The sequence below is a fragment of the Coturnix japonica genome, chromosome 1, assembly GCF_001577835.2.
Source record: "Coturnix japonica isolate 7356 chromosome 1, Coturnix japonica 2.1, whole genome shotgun sequence".
NCBI lineage: Eukaryota > Metazoa > Chordata > Aves > Galliformes > Phasianidae > Coturnix > Coturnix japonica.
The window spans coordinates 156489033-156508589 of record NC_029516.1 but is presented as its reverse complement, the minus strand read 5'-3'; the positions used below and the strand labels follow the sequence as shown (position 1 = coordinate 156508589).

At 38.6% G+C, this 19557-nt stretch overlaps 1 protein-coding gene and 1 long non-coding RNA gene across 2 annotated transcripts in view; one reads left to right on the top strand and one right to left on the bottom strand.

The window, feature by feature from the left end:
* B3GLCT (beta 3-glucosyltransferase) overlaps positions 1-13939 on the top strand; it is a 37005-nt gene extending 23066 nt beyond the window's left edge. The window contains exons 9-15 of the mRNA XM_015852042.2: positions 2181-2312; positions 3251-3320; positions 6480-6593; positions 7563-7662; positions 8042-8161; positions 9859-10003; positions 12214-13939. Of these exons, the coding sequence (XP_015707528.2) occupies positions 2181-2312; positions 3251-3320; positions 6480-6593; positions 7563-7662; positions 8042-8161; positions 9859-10003; positions 12214-12381 (849 nt within the window). The 3' untranslated portion in view covers positions 12382-13939. The remainder of the gene's footprint in view (positions 1-2180; positions 2313-3250; positions 3321-6479; positions 6594-7562; positions 7663-8041; positions 8162-9858; positions 10004-12213) is intronic.
* Positions 13940-15933: 1994 nt separating this feature from the next.
* Positions 15934-16838, bottom strand: LOC107308275. The gene is made up of 3 exons (XR_001552731.2): positions 16748-16838; positions 16463-16580; positions 15934-16022 (listed from the first exon to the last, which is right to left on the bottom strand). It is a non-coding gene; the product is annotated as an uncharacterized LOC107308275 (long non-coding RNA).
* Between the last annotated feature and the right edge of the window lie 2719 nt (positions 16839-19557).

Below are 19557 nucleotides of genomic sequence, written 5' to 3'. Positions count from 1 at the left end.
CTTCTCCTTCTTAAATCATTTTTATCTTGCTACAGCCTTCTTGTATGAATCAAGATTGACAGCAAATCAAAGGGTACAATCTGCGATCTTTAGTGATTGTGTGTACTGTTTAAATTTATGAAGGATTATAAATGTTTTAAGACCTCTTTTTAGTTTGACAAGTCCCGATAATGTGCTCCTTTAGTCCTTGGTGTTTTACTGTGCCATGTATAAATTTTTTCACCCCATTGCTCTCCTAAGTCCTTATTTCTTATATCCATAACACTTACATCCCTTTCTAGTAAGCAGATATGGTCATGCTGTTGTTCATTTGCAGGTTTCTTATTAAACGTTTTGTAATTGCGTGATATGGCATATGTCCTGAAACTCAAAACTGGAAGTGAACAATAGATTTTTATTTATTTATTTATTTTGCATATATAACATTAGATTTAATCTGGAGCTAAAACTGTCCTTATCTTTTTATATATGTTTATATTATATATAAATTATATATATTATATATATATTCACACACACACACACAGAGATATATATTTTATATATATATCTTTATATATATGTTTCTATTGTTTTTGGAGCAGTCTGCTATCCCGTTCAATAACCAAAAGGGCAGTCTATTCTCACTTCTGAAAAATGATAGTTTCACATTAGTCTAAGGATTTTCGTTCAAGAATGCATTATTCAGTGGGAAATATTAGCATGTTAAAACTTTCATAAGTAATTAATATTAATTTGCAATTCTTAAATGTTCTTTGTGCAGCAGAACCATTGCTTTTTTGTTGGTTCATGTGATAAATGTTCATTCCGAATATCTTAGGTTTGTATCAGTGGAATTACTGGAAGGGGTTTCTAAATCCCATCTCCTGTTGTTATGTAGTCTTCCAGCTACAAGATGGGATCAAGAACCATCAGTTGCTTGCTCTAGTATGTTACTGTTCCCTAGTTGTTTGTTATCCAAAACCTGTTAAATCTAGAAGCTCAAGTCTCAAGAATGTGATTTTGTTCTCAAGCCTCTAGTCCTAGCTGTGCATGTAAGTCTGGCAGGTTTGTTCTATTCCAGAGGAGGTTTATACATAAGAAGGAACTTTTTCTCTCAGAGAGTGGTCAGGCACAGAAATGGCTGCCCAGGGAAGTGGTGGAGTCGCCGTTCCTGGATGTATTCAAGAGGTGTCTGGATGCTGGATAGGGAGCTATGAGATCTGGCTAAGAGCCATTTGGATGTGGTGCTCAGTGATATGATTTAGCAGAGGGTTTTTAGAGTTAGGGTACTATGGTTAGGCTGAGGCTGGACAGCCTATTCCGGTGTTTAATTGCCCTTTCTGTAAAGAAGTGTTTCCTAACTTCCAACCTAAACTTACCTTGGCACAACTTGAGGCCATTGCCCCTCATCCTGTCACCAGTGAGAGGAGACTTGCCACGCTCTCACTGTTGGGAATATTTGTAAAAAAAAAAACATTGGAAAAAGAAAGTAGAAACCCAGATTGATTTTTCCTGCCTTGAAGGGGTCCCATTTCACCTGTGGGGCAGAGTCAAGTTCCTTTATGTTACGCTGTTAATTCCACGAATCTTAATTCTTGCACAGTAGCTCAGTTTCATGAGGTGGCATGGAGAGTTTTTCACTGAATACTTAAGATTTTTTGGCATAGGGTCCCTTTTGAAAAGTGAAATGTAATTTTGGAATGAGTTAAGCAGAAGCAAACTGGGGTTCCAGAGCTCCAACACTGTGAGCTCACACAGCTCTCATACAAAATGGAAGATGTTTCCACATCTCTGACCTATATTTGAGACAGAATAAGAATTCATAGTTGGGAGCATATGTCTGTGCAGGTCAGAAGCTTTGAATAACTGTACTTAATGAGGTACTCTTTTCTGCTTCTTTTTTACTCTGTCTTCTTTTTACTCTAACAAATTTCTGAATAGTTTTGTATGAAATGAAGTTTTAAGTGGTCTGAAGGACACCCAGTGTATAACCATTCTTTGTGAATATCTAATCTGATGAAATTCTAAGCAGTATGAAATATTTGCAATAGAAATGTCGAATGAGTCTAAGTGTTCTTGATGTTTCATGAAATATAGATGGAAATACTATTAACTCAATTACTAATTAAATGAATGTAAACACAAAGAATTCCTTTGCCTTCATTCATTACTGATATGAATGTCTCCTATTTTGTTAGATTGCCCTGTATATTTGGCAGAAAGGGGATGGGCCACATCTTACTCCAGTGCCTGAATTCTGTACCGATGATGTGAACTCAGATAGGGTTGGTCAGTGTGTGACAACATTCAGTAACTTTCTTCCACTTTGTGTAAGTACCTAATTTTAAATATCACTTGCTTAGTAGAGGTACAATTCCTACTAAAATGAGTAATATTTGGCTTAAAGTATCCCAAACCTTAAGAATTTTTTTTTAAATAAATAATTTTTAAAAAGTTTGTTGTGGTATTTATAGTTACTTTCAGCATTCTATGGCACAGGATATTTCCTAGCAAACAAATATTGTATATATTTAATTGGTCTTTTTACCACAGTGGTTGAGCAGCTTATGACCTCTAAATTAATTCTGTTTGTATTTCTCTGAGATATTGAAGTACAGATTTTCTTTTCCCACAGATGGGAAATTTAATCTTGTTAGGTTAAAGATAAAATGTAATACAGCATTCATGTAAAGACTATTGCTTTCACCTCTAGGAGAATACCTTTATGAAATTCTAGGTTAACTCACCAGATGCCAATAAGTGTTCGATGATTCTAGGTGAGCAAAATTCTAGGTTGTCTGGTTTCCAAAAGGGAAACCAATAGGATGATTATTAAACAATTCTATTTTAGAGTTGAGGAAATTCAGATTTCTGGTGTGTAGACTTAAAGCTTCTTTAAATGAATATCACAATTTAACATTTCTCATAGTGATTATTTTAATTTAAAAGGAGCTAAGGAAACTTTTTAATTTTTTCAGATGAATCATTCTTAATGCAACAAGTTCATTTTCTCTTCCTAACAATAGGTGCTGTAGTTCATGTCAGAATGTTTGATCAATGGAAAAAGTTAACGTTAGTTTAGGAATTTAAAACCAATTTTTGCCAAGAGACAAAGATCTAGTTTCAACTGTATTACTAATATACTATTCTACTTGATACGCTGTACAATGAAAAGATACCTTCTGTTCTATTACATTTATGGATATACATATCCTATAAATTTGTTAAAGCCAGAGCCTGCAATTTCATTTTTGTTCTATCCAAATAGGGAGAGCCAGTAAAAAAGGAAGATGTCTTTGTTGCTGTAAAAACATGTCGGAAATTTCATGGAGACAGAAGTAAGTTGTTGGTTAGTCGAGTTAGTAGTTTTGTATAGTATAGTTTATGAAATTAATATTTAGAAAACAAGCTGGTATGTGCTGTCTGTGCACCTCTTGGGACTCAATGTTTGTAAAATCCACTGGGAAGCATGAAAGCTTTGGAGTTCTTCAGGTGGGTTGCAAAGCAGTGGCCCATATGGCTGCTTCAGAGATTTGAGCACACTGAAATCTCTGTCATCTGGTACTTCACTGTGTCTTGTCCTTCACCCCAGTAAAAAGTAGTTTATGCTCTATATTGTGTTAATGACCTTAAGGAGTAGGATGAGCAGTTTTTTTTTATAGTGCTTGAAACAGGATATTTTCTTCCTTGTAAAAATCTGGTCAACATAGTACTTTGTTGAAGTCTGGATCAGTAGTCTGTCAGGTGTACAATGCTGTAGTGTTTAATTTGGAAATGTGATGTTCTACAAATAATCAACATGATGATACGGCCATGACATCCATGGTAAAAACCATAACCAACCAACCAGACTAGCAAATCTCCACCAAATCACTTCAGTGGGTTTTACCTTCTTTCTGAGAAACAAGGAAAATAAAGACACAGGGATACTCTGCTTCAAGTAATATCTAATAAAGCTCAGCTTCAGAGTATATAACAGTTTGTGGACTTGGGATTTTTCCTTCCAGTTTAACAATAGGCATTCTGCCTACATGGTGACACCTAACAGTCCATTCTATTTTACTTCTAGACATTTTGTTAATAAAGAAATTGGGGGTAGATTTATTTCCTTTGATATATTTGAATTTTGGGTGTCCTTGAATACTACAGGTATGTAATAGCATTGGCATACTTTGTTCATAAGCTTAAATTAAAGTGGCTATTATTGTTAAAAATTATTGGGGGGAATATTGTTAGAAGATAGGAAGAAGATAAAAGCTCATTTGTAACTAAGTCCCTGTTTGCTAATGCATCCAAAATGGTAGATTCTATCATTTTAAGATTTAGACTATTTTCCAAGTGTTGTTTTTTCCTTCAGGATAACATATATGTAATTCTTTTCTTGATGTTGTTACTGCACTTGATGAAGGCCCTATTCCGCTATTTTGTATTAGTCATTTGGAGATCTTCAGCAAGTAGCTTTTGATAGAACAAAATTGACTGTCCTGTAATTGGAGTTCACTGAAGACTTCTCCTTTCTGGATCCATGTTTAATTTCTTGCAATAAAATTGCAACAAAACAAAAGCTAGAAAGTCAAAAAGGAAAATAAATCTTCAAAAAGATAGCATGATAATCTTTCAAGAAGCAGCTGTTGAAGACTGAGGAAAATTCTTGAACTTTCCTCACAGTTTCCAGTGTTATGAATAGAGGATAATCTTACTCAAGATTTTGAAAGATTAGTGGATGCCAGCTTCAGAGAGCTCCTTTTACCTGGTAAGTCATTTTTTATTGTATGCCAAAATCTACGTTAGTGCAGCAGGAAGGTTTGGTATTTGATGTGCAAAAGCAGTTCAAGAACTGACTTGAGATAGAACTCCCCTACTGTATGTGGTAATTTCAAGATGTCAAGACTGAACAGTGTTCTATAAGTGGCACACTAAGATAAAGTTAAGAACTTAGAACTTACCTTCTGTTAATATCTCTGTAGTGTGTTTACGTCTTCCATGTGTTCACTAGTATTACTGCATAATAACTATTTGCATCAGAGTTGGCCAGACATTTTCAGATTTCTGTTCTTTCTTTAGAAAAGATGAGTTGTTAAAAATTGGAAATGATTGAGGGATTCAGTTTACAATAGACATTCATGTGGACAGTGACATTTCTGTTAAACCTAGCAAGGAAAAGAGAGCAGTGCTTGAGCTATTAGCTCCCTTATTAGGCCATTAAACTGTGCTGAGACTCAGGTCTCTGCTTCACTGAACTCTTTTTTCATTTATGCAAAGAAGGGGGAATTCCACCAAAGAAGCTGAGAGGCTCAATCTCTAGTAGTAAATAGTCCTCTGTACTAGAGCACCCTACTGAGGTTTAGTTCCTTGGTTGGAGAAGAGTGACAAAGCCTTAACAGGGGTGTCTTTGCTACCAGGTAGAGATTGGAAGCATTATGTATTTCTGTGACACTTCTGATTTTGTGGCTTGGTTTCTGGAAACTTTAGGTGAAGAATGATTCCAGCAGGGGGCTAAAATCAGTTATTCACAAACACCAAAGTTAGATACCAGCAAAAGGAAATGATGTAGATATTTCCTCCTAGTAGGAATGTAATTTTTTGAGTGTAGGGAATAACTTAAATTTAACCTCTGTGAAACGTGTAGGATTTGGGGCTTAAGTATCCATTTAAATAACCAGCTACTGCTAATGAGACTTGGTGGGTGGTGTCAAAGAACATAGGGCAAAATGAACAAGGAGAACAAAATGTATTTTGTTTTAGAGTAGCTGCTCACCTCAGTGATCAGAAACATTTGTAGCATAATCACTAGAATTCTGTATAATCTACTTTAAGTGTTTATGATATTCATGTTGAATGGCAAATAAGAAAAAGATTGCTTTTATGGACAATTGTTAAACAGTCCTCCTTTGAATAGTATCTCCAAGGGCTAAAAGCTGATGGTGTGATATTCAGAGATGTTCTTCTGTGAATGTGTCTCTGGAGGCAGGCGCTTTTGAGCATTAGCGTTGTGTTGCTGTCAAATACCATGTATATAGCACGAGTGTAGCACTTCAAAAGATGCATTTGGTCTGTTTGTGATTCAGAATATTTAATATGCTGTGCAGTTGGCTGTGTTTCTAAAATATGACAGCTTCAATACTGGAAGAGTGATTGATCTCTAATAATGTTCTTGCTGATGTGTAATACAAGTCCAACATAGCAAGGGTATGAGTATTGAATTCCATGCTTCGGAATACAGATGGAAACATCACAGCATAATCTGAATGAAACTATAGACATATTTTAAAGAAATTTTGTTACGGCATAAATAAAACTGTCTTGGCTGCCTCTCATGAAAATGTTAATTTGTTTCTTTAAGTACAGTAGGAAAAAAAAAAGATGGAATGTTTACAGCCATCATGCTGTACTTGAAACATTTTCATTACAGTGTGATGGAACATGTTGGTTAACAGGGACATAGACGTTTTAGTTTAGTAGTTACTTATGTTTCAATGTCAACAAATGTTTTACAGTACCAGTTGTAAAGCAGACTTGGGAAAGAGAAGCTGCACTTATTGAATACTACAGTGATTACAGAGACATCTCCATTCCCACTATAGATTTAGGCATACCTAATACTGAAAGAGGTAAGTTGTTGACCGTTGGCAGTTTGACACAAGTAATTGTGTAAAGATACTATGTTTTCAGGACTATCCGTGTATTTCACATATATTTATTTCACTAACACATTCCTGCATCTAAACCTAAGAGAGTACTTCTTTCACACAGGAAAAGGCTGGAGAGTACAGGTCACCTGTGTGTATAGACTATAATATTCTTCTAGTAGAACATTAAGTACTTGTAAATATGATAAAAGGGTATCTTGATTTACTGAAGGAAACAAAAATTGGTGTTATTATCCTGGGCCTACTTCTGATGTAAGATTAATTGCTGTATTGTGTCATGGATTTGTGACAGATGGCCACAGACATTATCAGATGGTTACTGAATGTGAGCTACTCTCTATGTGGTATTCAAACATTGTATGCTTGTGTCTAATATGCTTCTATTTAGGCATAGCATTGGGGGTTTTTTGTTCTGGCGCTTTTAGGCATGTTGTATGACCTTTAAGAATTACCATGGGAAACTATAGGACCTTTATCGACTGGCCTTCTGAACTAAATAAACTGTTCTGAATGATGCATTATGAGAGACATGATGCATTATGAAGTATTCTGAAAATATCTCAAAGTACTTTGCAGAAGATATATCTATCATAATCTCTTCTTATTTTTTTAATTCAGAAGTTAAGAGTAGCGGTTTGCCCTGAGCAGTCCAAGAGGTTAATAGGCTAACTAGAATATAGCTTGTTCTCCTGGTTTTCGTCATTCAGATTTTTCCATACTGAAGCATACTTCAAAAGTTTGTTCTTGGATAGAAAGCAATGACCATTTGGTGTAATGAAGGAGATAATTTAAATTTGTATCTCAGATATTTTTCTTGTTATTTCCAAAATGTTTTAGTCCGGTGAGCATTCTTTTAGTTGAATAATGATTGCTTTTTACAAAACATTACGATACGTGAATATACATGTTCTGTTATTCCTCTCCCTCCAGGTCACTGTGGGAAAACTTTTGCCATTTTGGAAAGGTATTTGAATAATAGCTCTGCCAGAACCCCGTGGTTAGTCATAGTGGATGATGACACACTGATAAGGTACAAGTTGGAATATTTCAACTGCTGTTGATGTTGGTGGGAATTTTAGCAACATTTGTCTCTTTTTCTGTATTTAAGATATGCAGCTCTTTCATTAGTTATATTTAGCTTGATATGGTTTCCAGGAATAAAATAGTCGCTTTTTGTTCAGCATTTCTGGATTGATATTAAAAACAGTGTAAACTTGTAATTGCATAAAAACCATGCATACAGTGTTACTATGTAACTGTGTAGTCTCAATATGATAAGGTCACCTGCTGTGATTCTTCAGTGTAGGCGTGTATGAGTTGATCAGTTATAGTAATTTGCAATAAATTTGAAATAAATGTCTTTATGTTTTAATTTTCTTTTTCCTCTTCAATGGATTTTCCCCCTTCAGTATCTTCAGACTCCGAAAACTGCTCAGCTGCTACGACCCAAATGAACCAGTATTTCTTGGAGAGCGTTATGGTTACGGCTTGGGAACAGGAGGATACAGTTATATCACTGGAGGAGGAGGGTAATTTGTTTCAGTTTCTGCTGAGATCTACATTAGTTCCTGGTTTGAATGTAAATGTTTTGATTTACAGCACAAATCAGCTGCAGCAGAATCAGTAATGTTTACTAGTACAATTAAAAAGCAGTGATGCTCAAAGACTCAATTTTCTCAGGTTGTGCAGCCCAGTAGGAACAGATTCGCAAAGCAAAGTGTTTAGTGCTGAGGACCATGCGTGTTTAAGGGGGTTTGTTTTGGCTTGATTGCTTCTGTGAACTCGTGTGCTCGTTATCAGTTATCAGCACCACATGTTGTCTTGAATCACATCATGCTGCATTGATTCATCTGACAGAATTCATTCTGCACACACACAGACCATCTCTCAGCATGATTCAAAATGTTGTGAGCAGAGACAGCTGGGATATTTCCTTAAAACAGTTCATTTCTCTTCTGAACTGTGGTGGAGTTTGCAGGAGAATCTAAAGAAATACATTCAGTGATACAGATTGCTGCAGTAAAAGTACTCCTTTCTTGTTCTTTGTCCAAGCATGGGTAAAAAGTAAAACCACTAATGATTCTCTCTGTATTTTTAAATCCATGCACTTGTTTATGGAGAGGTAGCTGAGGAGGGAATCTTATATTCTTATCCTGATGAAGGGTTGCTTGTAGAAAGAGCATTGTGGATTAAGCTCATGCATGAGAAATAAAGGCCTCTGTGATTGTGTATAGAAACTGGTTTAAATTAGCACGTATGTTAACACTTAAGTCTCATATTACACTGAGAACCATCTTAAGAAGCATCTTGTGTGTCTAAAGCAAGTTGTGTCTTTTGCGTGTCCTTAGCATCATTTTATGTGAAAATTAATGACTAAATAAGGAACAAACAAATAAAAAATAATTAACCCCCCCTAACTGTTTTGCGTAGTTCCATAGGATCTTGCTTAAATAGGGCACATTCTTGAGCTAAGAAATATACCTTGTGTCCTGTTGGTCATAAAGGGAATGAACTCGTGAAGCTGTACAGCAGATTTGAAGCACGAATCTCTGGAGTGTAATTTGTCATAGTTGAGTACCCTTTATTGGACTAACTGGATGATGTAACTCCAGGAAGAAACAGATGTGGAATATTCAACAAAAGTATATTCCTTCAGCTGTTGAATTCAAGACGTCATCATGTTTCTGGTTTACTGGAGGGATATTTTAGTGATAATGATCTTGTTATTATTTAGATGAGCAAGAAACAGGAAGCCTTTCATATATCCTCAAGGAACATTTTTTGTTTATGGAGAGAACTTGGCACAGCAAAGGATTCAGGGAATGACAGTTGAGGTTTGGAGTTCTTCTCTTTATATGAGAACTAACAAGAAAATATTTTTGAATAAGATGGAAGAGAATATCCCTTTAAAATCCTGATTAAATGTAGGAATAATTATCAGGGGTAAAAAAAAATAATAATGATGGCTAGCTAAGTAATGGTTAGAATAGCAGTATAATTAGCTTTTATTATATGAAGTAATTATCTTTCAGAAAATGCCTCTTGCATTACTTATCAGTAATGCCTTCTCAAATCTTTGAATTCCAGATAAGTTGCATGGGAGGGCTATGTGTTGTCTTGCAACTCTATATCAGTTAGCAACATTTAATCATTTCAAGTCATTTTGTTACTTTAGTACTTATTGTACAATGCTTTTGTTTGCTTTTTTGTTTTTTTTCCTCCTCAGGATGGTTTTCAGCAGGGCAGCTGTTCAGAGGCTGCTTGCTAGTAAGTGCCGGTGTTACAGCATGGATGCACCTGATGATATGGTCCTGGGGATGTGTTTCAGTGGCTTAGGAATCCCTATAACACACAGTCCTCTATTCCATCAGGTCAGAGAGTTATTTTTACTATTGTTTAATATATGTTTTGTTCTTCTAATTACATGCATAAAATAAAGCGTGGAAATATTACCGAGTAGACCAGTGTGTAATAATCATAACCAAAATGCTGCTACTACAATTCTCTCTGGAACATTTAACCAACCAATCAAAGCATGAATTGTTACATGTATAGTAGTTCTTTATAAGTTTGTAGCAGTTTATAGGATATTTTCATTTACGCTGTAACAGAGGTGGGCCCTTTGTAAAACAAATAGAATGAGAAGCCACATGCTTTGAATACTTGTGGTATGTCATAGAATGGTTTGGGTTAGAAGGGACCTGTAAGACCAGTTAGTTCCAACCCCCTGCTATAGGCAGGGACACCTCCCTTTAGACCAGGTTGCTCACAGCCCCATCCAGATCCCATTGAATCTGCTGTCAAGAATAGTTAACAATATATCTGTAACATGATGGTGGAAAACAGTATGCTCTGAGACCCAGAGAGGTGTGCTGTGTCGTGAAACAAATAAATGCTTTTCTTTCCTCCAATGGTAGGAGAGAAAGAGGAGAAGTGCTTGTGATTTATCCAAATTGTGTAAAACCTCCTTTTAAAAAGCCAGCCCTTAAGGCAGTGTAGTGCCGGCTGTTTTTCAGATGTTCAGCATGCTTAGAAGTTGGAAAGGTTGGTGTAGCTGAATATAAACTGAGATTAAGTTAATAGGCTGCTTGAAAATTAGTAAAGTACCAAGTAATTCAAAGCAGCTGCCAGGGTAGGGGAGGAAGTTATCTAATTAAATTAGCAGCGTTGCCCATATGGACATTTTTTTCTGACTACATTTACTATTTAGAGGAATGGGAAGACCAGGATGCTCCATTCAGGATCTTAACCCCTTGACCATGTAACAAGAAATGTACTGATTTCTTTTCCTGCTTTATTCTATCATCACTTCTTTCAGTGTAAATATAAAAGAAAGCAAGTAATGCATCTTCATCAGCAGAATCAATAAATAATTTGCTTGTAGAGCTTTGGGTTTTTTTTATATATTGGTTTTTTTTGTTGGTGGTGTTTGTTTTTTTTCAAATGAGAGTTTGAAAAACCCGACCTCATCTCACAGATGTGTAGGAGTGCACTTAGAGAACAAAACAAAGCACTTATTTGTAATTCCTTACTATACGTGGCACTCGATTCTGAATCACTTTGAAAGTGAAACCCCAGCGGTTTTAGACAATTGCACTTGAATCGTAATTCATTTCCACTATCACTTACAACGAATCCTGATGTAGCGTACCTTAAAGAAAGATGAAGCTTGAGAAAAGAACTCCAGCTTTGAGAGAAAGGGCTGGAAGAATGTAGCATGCAGAATTCATTAATTGAGCCACTGAGAGACTGAAATACACAGTATTCAATCAGTTATGAGCTTAGGCATCAGATCATTGATTCAATGTCCTGGTCACCCATTTCCTTCCTTTGTCTTGTACCTAAAGAGAGGGTGAATGCACCTTCCAGCATGTTAAAAGTTACTTACTACTACAAAGTGCTTCCTGAATAAAGTTTTGCCTATCTTTGCTGTATTTCTCTGAAAAAGAAAGTTATTTTACCACAGGCCACTGCAGAATGGGCTTTTTTTATATAGTGATGCACTTACTTGCCATTAAAATGTCAGAGGAAGTGAAACATGCTTGACATGTTAAAACTGAGCTGCATCACGTGAGTTTGTTGTAATGCTGTCTCTTCTGATATAACCCAATAAAGAATAATGCAGTTTTCTGGCATCGTATTTCTTGCCTTTGGTAATATTTCCCTGTCATAAAACTGCACACATTCCAGCATATTTAGGATCTTCAGTCACAGTGCCAGGGTTAGTGTCTCTCAGGAGGAGGAGAAGAAGGTCTGTACTGCATGCGATGATTGTCTTACTATTGAGCACAAGCAGTACAGGTGTGATACGAACCATACTGCTCACTGTTTGTGTTCATAGGTGGTGGCCATTTCACCCTGAGAAACAGGGCACAGTTAATACCAGTGTACTTTATAGCATGATGACTGCGGTGCATGAGATCTAGTTATGCCTGTAATTTTATGGAATGATATAAAATAACCTGTGTTGTTATCCTGTACGTTGTGATTCAGTGTCCTGTACAGGCCACTGAATGGCTGTGCTTTCTGATTATATAATTCTTCCTTGCTGAGTACAAATGGGTTTGTTCTTCCTTCTTAGGCACGGCCAATGGACTACCCCAAAGACTACCTTTCTCACCAGATTCCAGTGTCATTTCACAAACACTGGAATATTGATCCAGTGAAGGTGTACTTCACATGGCTGGCACCAAACACAGAAGAGGCACTGAATGGAAAGAAAGTTGAGTTTAACCGGGAGGACTTATAAGCAGGAGAAGAATTAAAGTATTGATTAATGTACTGCAGATGAGGGGCAGTCACTACTGTGATTTTTGTGTTGTTCTTATACTGATCATCCTTTTATGACATAGCAGATAATGCTTTGTTCCCATTACATTTCTTCAGAGCAGGGGATGAAGGCTTGTAATCGACTTTTGGATTCTTTTATTATGCTGGTTTCTTTTTAAATATCTTACAGCTTTATCCATCTGTGAACTTGCCACATGTTCAAACCCATACTACAACTTTGTCTGCATTCTGTTTTGATCTGTGAACGATACAGCATCCATTTGCATTCCCTTCTTTTGTTCTCGCAAAAGCTGCGGTTCTTTATTTGGGAGCTTAATATCGAGCATCTGTTAAATACTGTTCCTGGTGTATGAGAGAGGAGACAGGACTTTATTTCTGTGCCCAGGAGCTGGACTGTTTGAAAGCAATGATCACAGAATGAATGACCTGGGTTGGAAGGGACCTCAAGGATCATGTAGTTCCAACCCCCCTGCCTGGCAGGGCCACCAAACATACACATTTACTAGATCAGGTTGCCCAGGGCCCCGTCCAACCTGGTCTTGAACACCTCCAAGGACGGGGCATGATCCTTTGTGCTCGTTTGAAAAGGAAATACTGTAGGTTCCTGGTGGACCAAGTGCGAGCTGCTCTGCACCTTTAAGTTAATCAGCATTTCTGAGGGATGTCACCTACTAAATAAAAGGTTAAGAACTGGGATTTCTGAAGCGGCCACGGGAGGTCACTGTGGCTCCTTTAGAAACCTGAATCGTGGTGTAACTCTTTGGCAAGTATAAATGGGACCGGGGGATGTTTGAAGGACTAACGCTTCAGTATTCCTGATGTGTGCGTTTCCATAGTATATGGGTGCCAGCTTTAAAAGGTTTGCAGCACTCCTAATTTATATCACCAAGGTAAGAAATGTGCTTACAATATGTAAAAAGTGATTCATATTTAATTGTTCTTCATTGTTTTCTTTGAGTAATTCAGTTTTGTAGAAACATTTGTACAAAAAACTGGCTTTGGTGTGTTTTAAACTAATTTTTATACTGTAAAACTTCTAAGGGAACAGTATATGAGACTTGTATGCTGTTACGTAACTTCACTTGCTATATTGTAACCAAATACCGGGTCTTAAAGCCATACTGCTGAGGTCATTTGTGGTTTTGCTTTGGTTTTTGGTAGGTCAGAAATTGATTCTGTTCCAAAGTAATGCAATACTTGCTCTTGTGTGTCTAAATAGGGGAGCCACTGATTCCAGTAACCGAAGTTGTAGAAATGCTTGTTTGTGAATGTAGCCTGTGGAATTTTAAGCATTTGAATAGCAAGCACATAATCATAATGGGTGGAAGTACTGATTACGCAGGGGAAATCCATATTATGTATTTTTTCCCTTTTTAATTCCCACTACCAGTGCCTTAAATGGTAGACATTTTACTGATCCCAGGGCTGTGTCCTCTGGCACCGTGGATGTGTTGTTAATTATGTTTACTGTGTAGAACTGTGAGAGCTGAAGGCGGAATAAAAGCGTTCTTCTCTTACCTTTTGTGCCTTCTTCCTCTTTGCAAAAAGAAGAGCATGGGATTCTTCAGGCCCCTGTGTCATAAATTTATCAGCTGAAGGATATTCTATGGTCACTTGTACTAAGGGAAGGTTTAAACAGGCTCTTTTCATATTCTATGAAAACAACTACCTGTCAAATAATCGCAGCAAAAGCTGCCTTTGACCTTCATGTTCCCGACAAGCCTCTCCTTTCACTTGCATTTGGAAGCAAATGTGGCTGTGTTTATCAGAGACATTTCTCTGAGGTATCTTTCGCATGGAGCAGGTTGGGAGCGCTGCTCTGGGTGCAGTGCTTTGATTCAGCCCACTTGGTTGTCCTGTGGCCTCCTCCTGCCCTTCATGCAGCAGCTTTCAGTGCATCCCTTTTCCTGATGCACCAAGCCATCATTTGTTCTTTCTCTTCCCTTAATTGTTTGTTTAGACAGGAATCTTCCTGTTAATGGATCACAAATAAAACAAAATACTCCAATCTTACAAATGGCTAGGTCTGGAATTACTTCACACTCAATAAACAGTGAAGTACATTTACAACACAACAAGCTGTGGGCAGTCATCCCATAATCACCAAGTTACTGCCTTCTTGTGAGGAACTCTATCCAGTATCTGAAAGAGATACTGGGGTCAAGCTGTAGAAATATAACAGACTGTACAACTTTTATACACTGACATTCATGTGTGCTCAGATTGTAGGTCATGTCACTGCCATCAGTCTCGTCAAGCCTTTATGTATCACTTACTTAAGTAGCATCACAAACTGCGGGGCAAAAAGTAACAGTTTCCAGAGTTTGTTGGTTTTTTGTGTCTAGAGAAAGTGAGAAACGATGCCAAGGGTAACAGGGATCTGTGAGAATGCAGAGTGCTTTTTGTTCAGCAGAACATTAAGAGCCTGCAAGTATCTATCTGGAAAGGCACAAGAGAGGCTGAGGTGTCTAATAATGAGTGATACAAAGAGGGAGCAGGGAAGGATTTTTCGTTCTCTCCTAACACAGCTCTTAGGAGGCGTACAACAAACTTGGCAGAGATGTTTCAAAACAGGCGAGTCCATACTGAACCTCTGAGTGCGACAAACGTATTATAAACATCAGCTCAGCCAGTTCTTCTCTGCAAATAAATAGGAGTTTGGGGAATCAAGGCAAACAGATTTATGTACGTGAAAATCTACGTGATAGTGTCAGTCACCAAGTCATGAAACTTAATGTCTTGAAACCCATTACTGGTAATTCTAACTACTAACAGCTTTTGTAAAAGAAAAGATCAAAATATTTTCCAAGGCTAAAAATAGAGAGGTATTCCTCTTGATTCAGTGTTGAGATGCAAAGCCAAGGTGAACAGGTTGCTTTCTGCTGCAAAGGAGGAAGATGGATGGAAGCTGTAGCATCAGCTGGGAGGAAGCTGAGCTGCCCGACAGCTTATCTCACATGATGAATGGGAGGCTGTCTGCTACAGTGAGCACTGTATCTGTCTGCCTTGTGGTCTATGGAAAAATAAAAGCAGGTTCTGAGGCTGGCATTGCTTGGAGGAGGCAGTGGGTTGGGCTCCAACACACACACAAGCTCAGACAGTTAGTATAAAACTGAGAGTTACTTCTTTGTTCAGTTCTCAAAGTCCATGCAAATGAAGCCTGTGCCCAGATGGAAATTTCTGTGGATGTCATACTTAAATTCACTCTTAGTGGGATGATGGAAACAAGCACATAAAGCAGAACCACTTCAAGACATGCTCTTGACACCTCCTTCACGCATGTGAATACTTCTGCAGGCTGGCTTTATCTGTAGTCCTTGGAGTTATTTGTTAAAGACTCTCTTATCACATAATGGAAAGCAGAATGTGTGAGTCCTGGTGCTTTCAGAGTCCTTTTTCTCTCCAACTATCACTCAAGTTCTTACACACCTGTCTGATCCACCTGAGGCAGACTTTCATGTCAGTGAAGTGGATTTCAGAACAGTTACCACGGTTTCCTGCTTCTTTCAATTGTCTGAAGAAGAGCAGGGATTTGTTCTGAAGTTCTTTATGCAGAAAAATTTCTTTGTTTTACCTTTTTTGTTGCCTTATTTTAGAGACCTGGAAGTAGAAAGAGAAAAAAATATATATATATTAAACTTCTGGTTATCATTTCTTCATGTTCAAAAGAGTTAAAATGGCACTTAAGGGAAAATGATGCTTTTGAGAAATTCCTGGGGAGAATTCCCCTTTTGCTCAGTTTCAAACTGCTTCACAGTGTTTTGGGCACTGTTGTGTTTGCTTTCAGTTTGCAGGCTTGTAGGATCCTGGCTTCTTTCCCATTTCTTTGCTCTTATGGAACTGGGTCTTGGCCTCAGTGCCCACCCAAGACATGCAGCTAAAATATGAAGTAGCTTTCAGGGAGCAGCCAGTCAAAATGCAAATGACCCAAGCATCTTGGCTGTGCAAAACTGATCAAATTTGAGCATTTGCCTTTTTAAAATAGCATCCAAAAATCTCCCTTTTGCAGCATTCAGCAGCATTATGTCAGTGATTCTTACGGAGCTTTGCCCAGTGCTTTCCTGCTCTTTTCTGTCTCCTGGCTGTTTATGTCCTCACTGTAATTGCACTCTTGAGGGAAGCCCTGTGCCTCAGTGAATCAATACTGCATAGGGCCTGCTGCTGGGGAGGCAGGTTTCATTAGCAACAGCCATCACTTGCAAAGCACTTTTCCCTTGTTATGCCAGACATATCCAAAAGCGCCACTGCCCAATGACTAGGACTCTGCAGGCATTAGCATCTTCCCCAGGCACTCAGCAAATCAAGCTGACTCAGCTATTACAAACCTCAATGAAGGTTCTTGGTGGCAAAATTCCCGGGGCTGTTCCAAACACACAGAAGAAAGGAAAAACAACATTGTACCACAAGGTGCTAAAGTCAGTGGTCTGCACTGACATGCTGCTGAACAGTAGTATGTCCCATTGAGATGATAGGATCCTAGGGTTACAGCTACATGGGCTTTGTTGCAGGATGTGCTGTGGTTCTGCTGTTCTTTGCACACAGTCATTATTATAGAATCATAGAATCATAGCATCATAGTATCACTGAATCATAGAATCATAGAATGGCCTGGGTTGAAAAGGACCACAATGATCATCTGGTTTCAACCCCCCTGCTGTGTGCAGGGTCACCAGCCACCAGACCAGGCTGCCCAGAGCCACATCCAGCCTGGCCTTGAATGCCTGCAGGGATGGGGCATCCACAACCTCCTTGGGAAACCTGTTCCAGTGTGTCACCACCCTCTGAGTGAAAAACTTCCTCCTAATATCTAACCTAAACCTCCTGTCTCAGTTTAAAACCATTCCCCCTTGTCCTATCACTGTCTACCCTCATAAACAGTCGTTTCTCTTCCTATTTATACACTCCTTTCAAATATTGCAAGGAATGACAACAGCTGCTTTTAAGTAACTCACATTAGCTTGTGTGCTTTTCCATTTCTTTTGAAGTTATGGGTCTCTCTTAAAGTGATTTGTAGAGGCATTCAGAACAGAGCTTGACTGAAGTTGTTTAGGACCCATCTGATCCAGAGTAAGGATGCAGAAGCCAATACCTTGACCCAGGTTTCTCTCCTTTTTCTATTTTTTCCCTTCTTTAAATGTGTGACCACTTCCTGTTGAACTCTTTTAACAGATATGAGACCTGCACGGCTTTGACTACAGGCACAAATTCTGTAATTCTTCCATGGGCAAGTGGAATCATGGGTAGATGCTTGAAAACAGGAGTCTAAATGTAAGAAAAGCTCTAACACACAAATACCTCCCATTGTCTGCAGGACAGAGCAGGCTCAGGACTGCTTTAAAAGGAAATGGTGCTAAACATATATGAAGAACATGGCATTTATAAGCAGTCCGTGTTAAAGCATTAAACATAGAAACAAGAGATACAAAAGATTCCCTACAGCTCCAAATCTGACCAGTCATTAATTACATCCTCTTCTGTACAATTACCCATCATCAATCTCTATTTTGATAAAATTGCTGCAAATAATTATTTCACTACAGTCTGAAAAGTGGTTCAGTTTGCCCGTTATTTATGGCCTTGCACTCATAAGCAATTAAATCTAACCTTTCAAAATGTCTGGTATAAGCTGTATGAGAGCTATTGTAACAGTTTAAATTCAGCGTGATTATAGGCCACCAGAAGGACCTCAGGCAATCCTATTACAGAACTGCACATCATTCTTGCGGGTAAACATAACAGCTGGGATATTTGGGCTGCTGACCTGCCAACCTTGCCTGCACTTACTGCTGAGTGCAGTAATAAAAACAGGGTATGATCATCCTTCCCATCTGTGCAGACTCATGACTAAGCTCAGCCCAAGCACTGTGCACCTCTGTACTGTTTCCCAGTAACTCGGTTGTTAAATTTCATATTAAGGTAATAGAAAAAATAGGGGAAATTCTATGACAGTGTAACAAATAACCATGTTGGTCAGCAAACACATTCATCTTGTCTAGGCTCATTTGCCCAAGAGACATTCTTTCTCCTGTACTCTGTAAACAGTCAGGAAACATCAAATAGACCATTGCCAAGGGATTGTTCATAATATTCTGGGACAATGTTTTGCCTTTGTCCAACTAAATTTCCTGATTGTGTAGAACTAAGTAGAGCCCTACAATTGAGTTTCCCTTGACTTGAGTCAAAATGTTTCCTGATGTGTGCTGCCCTATGTTAGCCGTGAGTGTGACAGCCCTGCCAAGGCCCTGCAGTGGCACACTGGCTTGGAAACTGACCCCACATTGTATCCTGCTCCTAGGAATTACTTCAAGCCCCCAACTAAGTTCCCTGCCATTTAATTTGGGTGGAAACAGCTCCGCTGTTGGCCCAGCTGACCCTCACCATCAGCAGGAAGGTGCCCTGAGGGGGCTGACCAGAGAGACACTGGTCTCATGGTCTTATTGCCTTACTACAGGGGCACAGGACTGTGCATTCTGCTCAGGAACAAAAGATATAAATGGAGTACTTGAAGCTCTATGGCTTACAGTGACCTTGGGAACCTCTGTCTCATTGCACACAGCCATGGAGCTCCTTCACAGCTTGTTTCCAGCCTGACATCTGACTGTCCTTCTGTGTGCAAGGGCTGGGCTTGTCAGCCACAAAGGGACTCAGAATTTTTCTCTCCTTGCTTCTTTCTCTCCTTCCCATTTGTTGTCTCAAGGCAAAGGTTTATCTTGTACAGGATTTCCCTTCTCCTAAGAGACACTCTGCACCTCTCCCCAGAAAGAACAAACCTGTTATCTCTGACCATGGCAGCAGAGCTCTGTGTGGACAGGAAGAAAACACTTCCTGTAGGTGCATGTCACAGCTCCAGTTGAATCCCTGCCATTTCAATGGGAGGTTGCCGTCCTCAAAGCTGTGCTGAAGGGCAGGTTCTTGTTTGCAGCTGGCTCTGCATCTGAAGGGGAAAACGCTCTTCCCTCTGGTCCCAAAGCATGTTCTGTGTGTAAAGCCTGCCCGTGTCTGAGCTTCAGTGCAGTCTCTTGGCCCCTCTTCACAGGTCTTCAGCTTCATGCTGCAATCTACTACTCGCTCTTCTTTTGGTCTCTGAAACCTTCTCTGCTGGTGCAGGAGAGATACGTCTCCAGAAAAGACCATA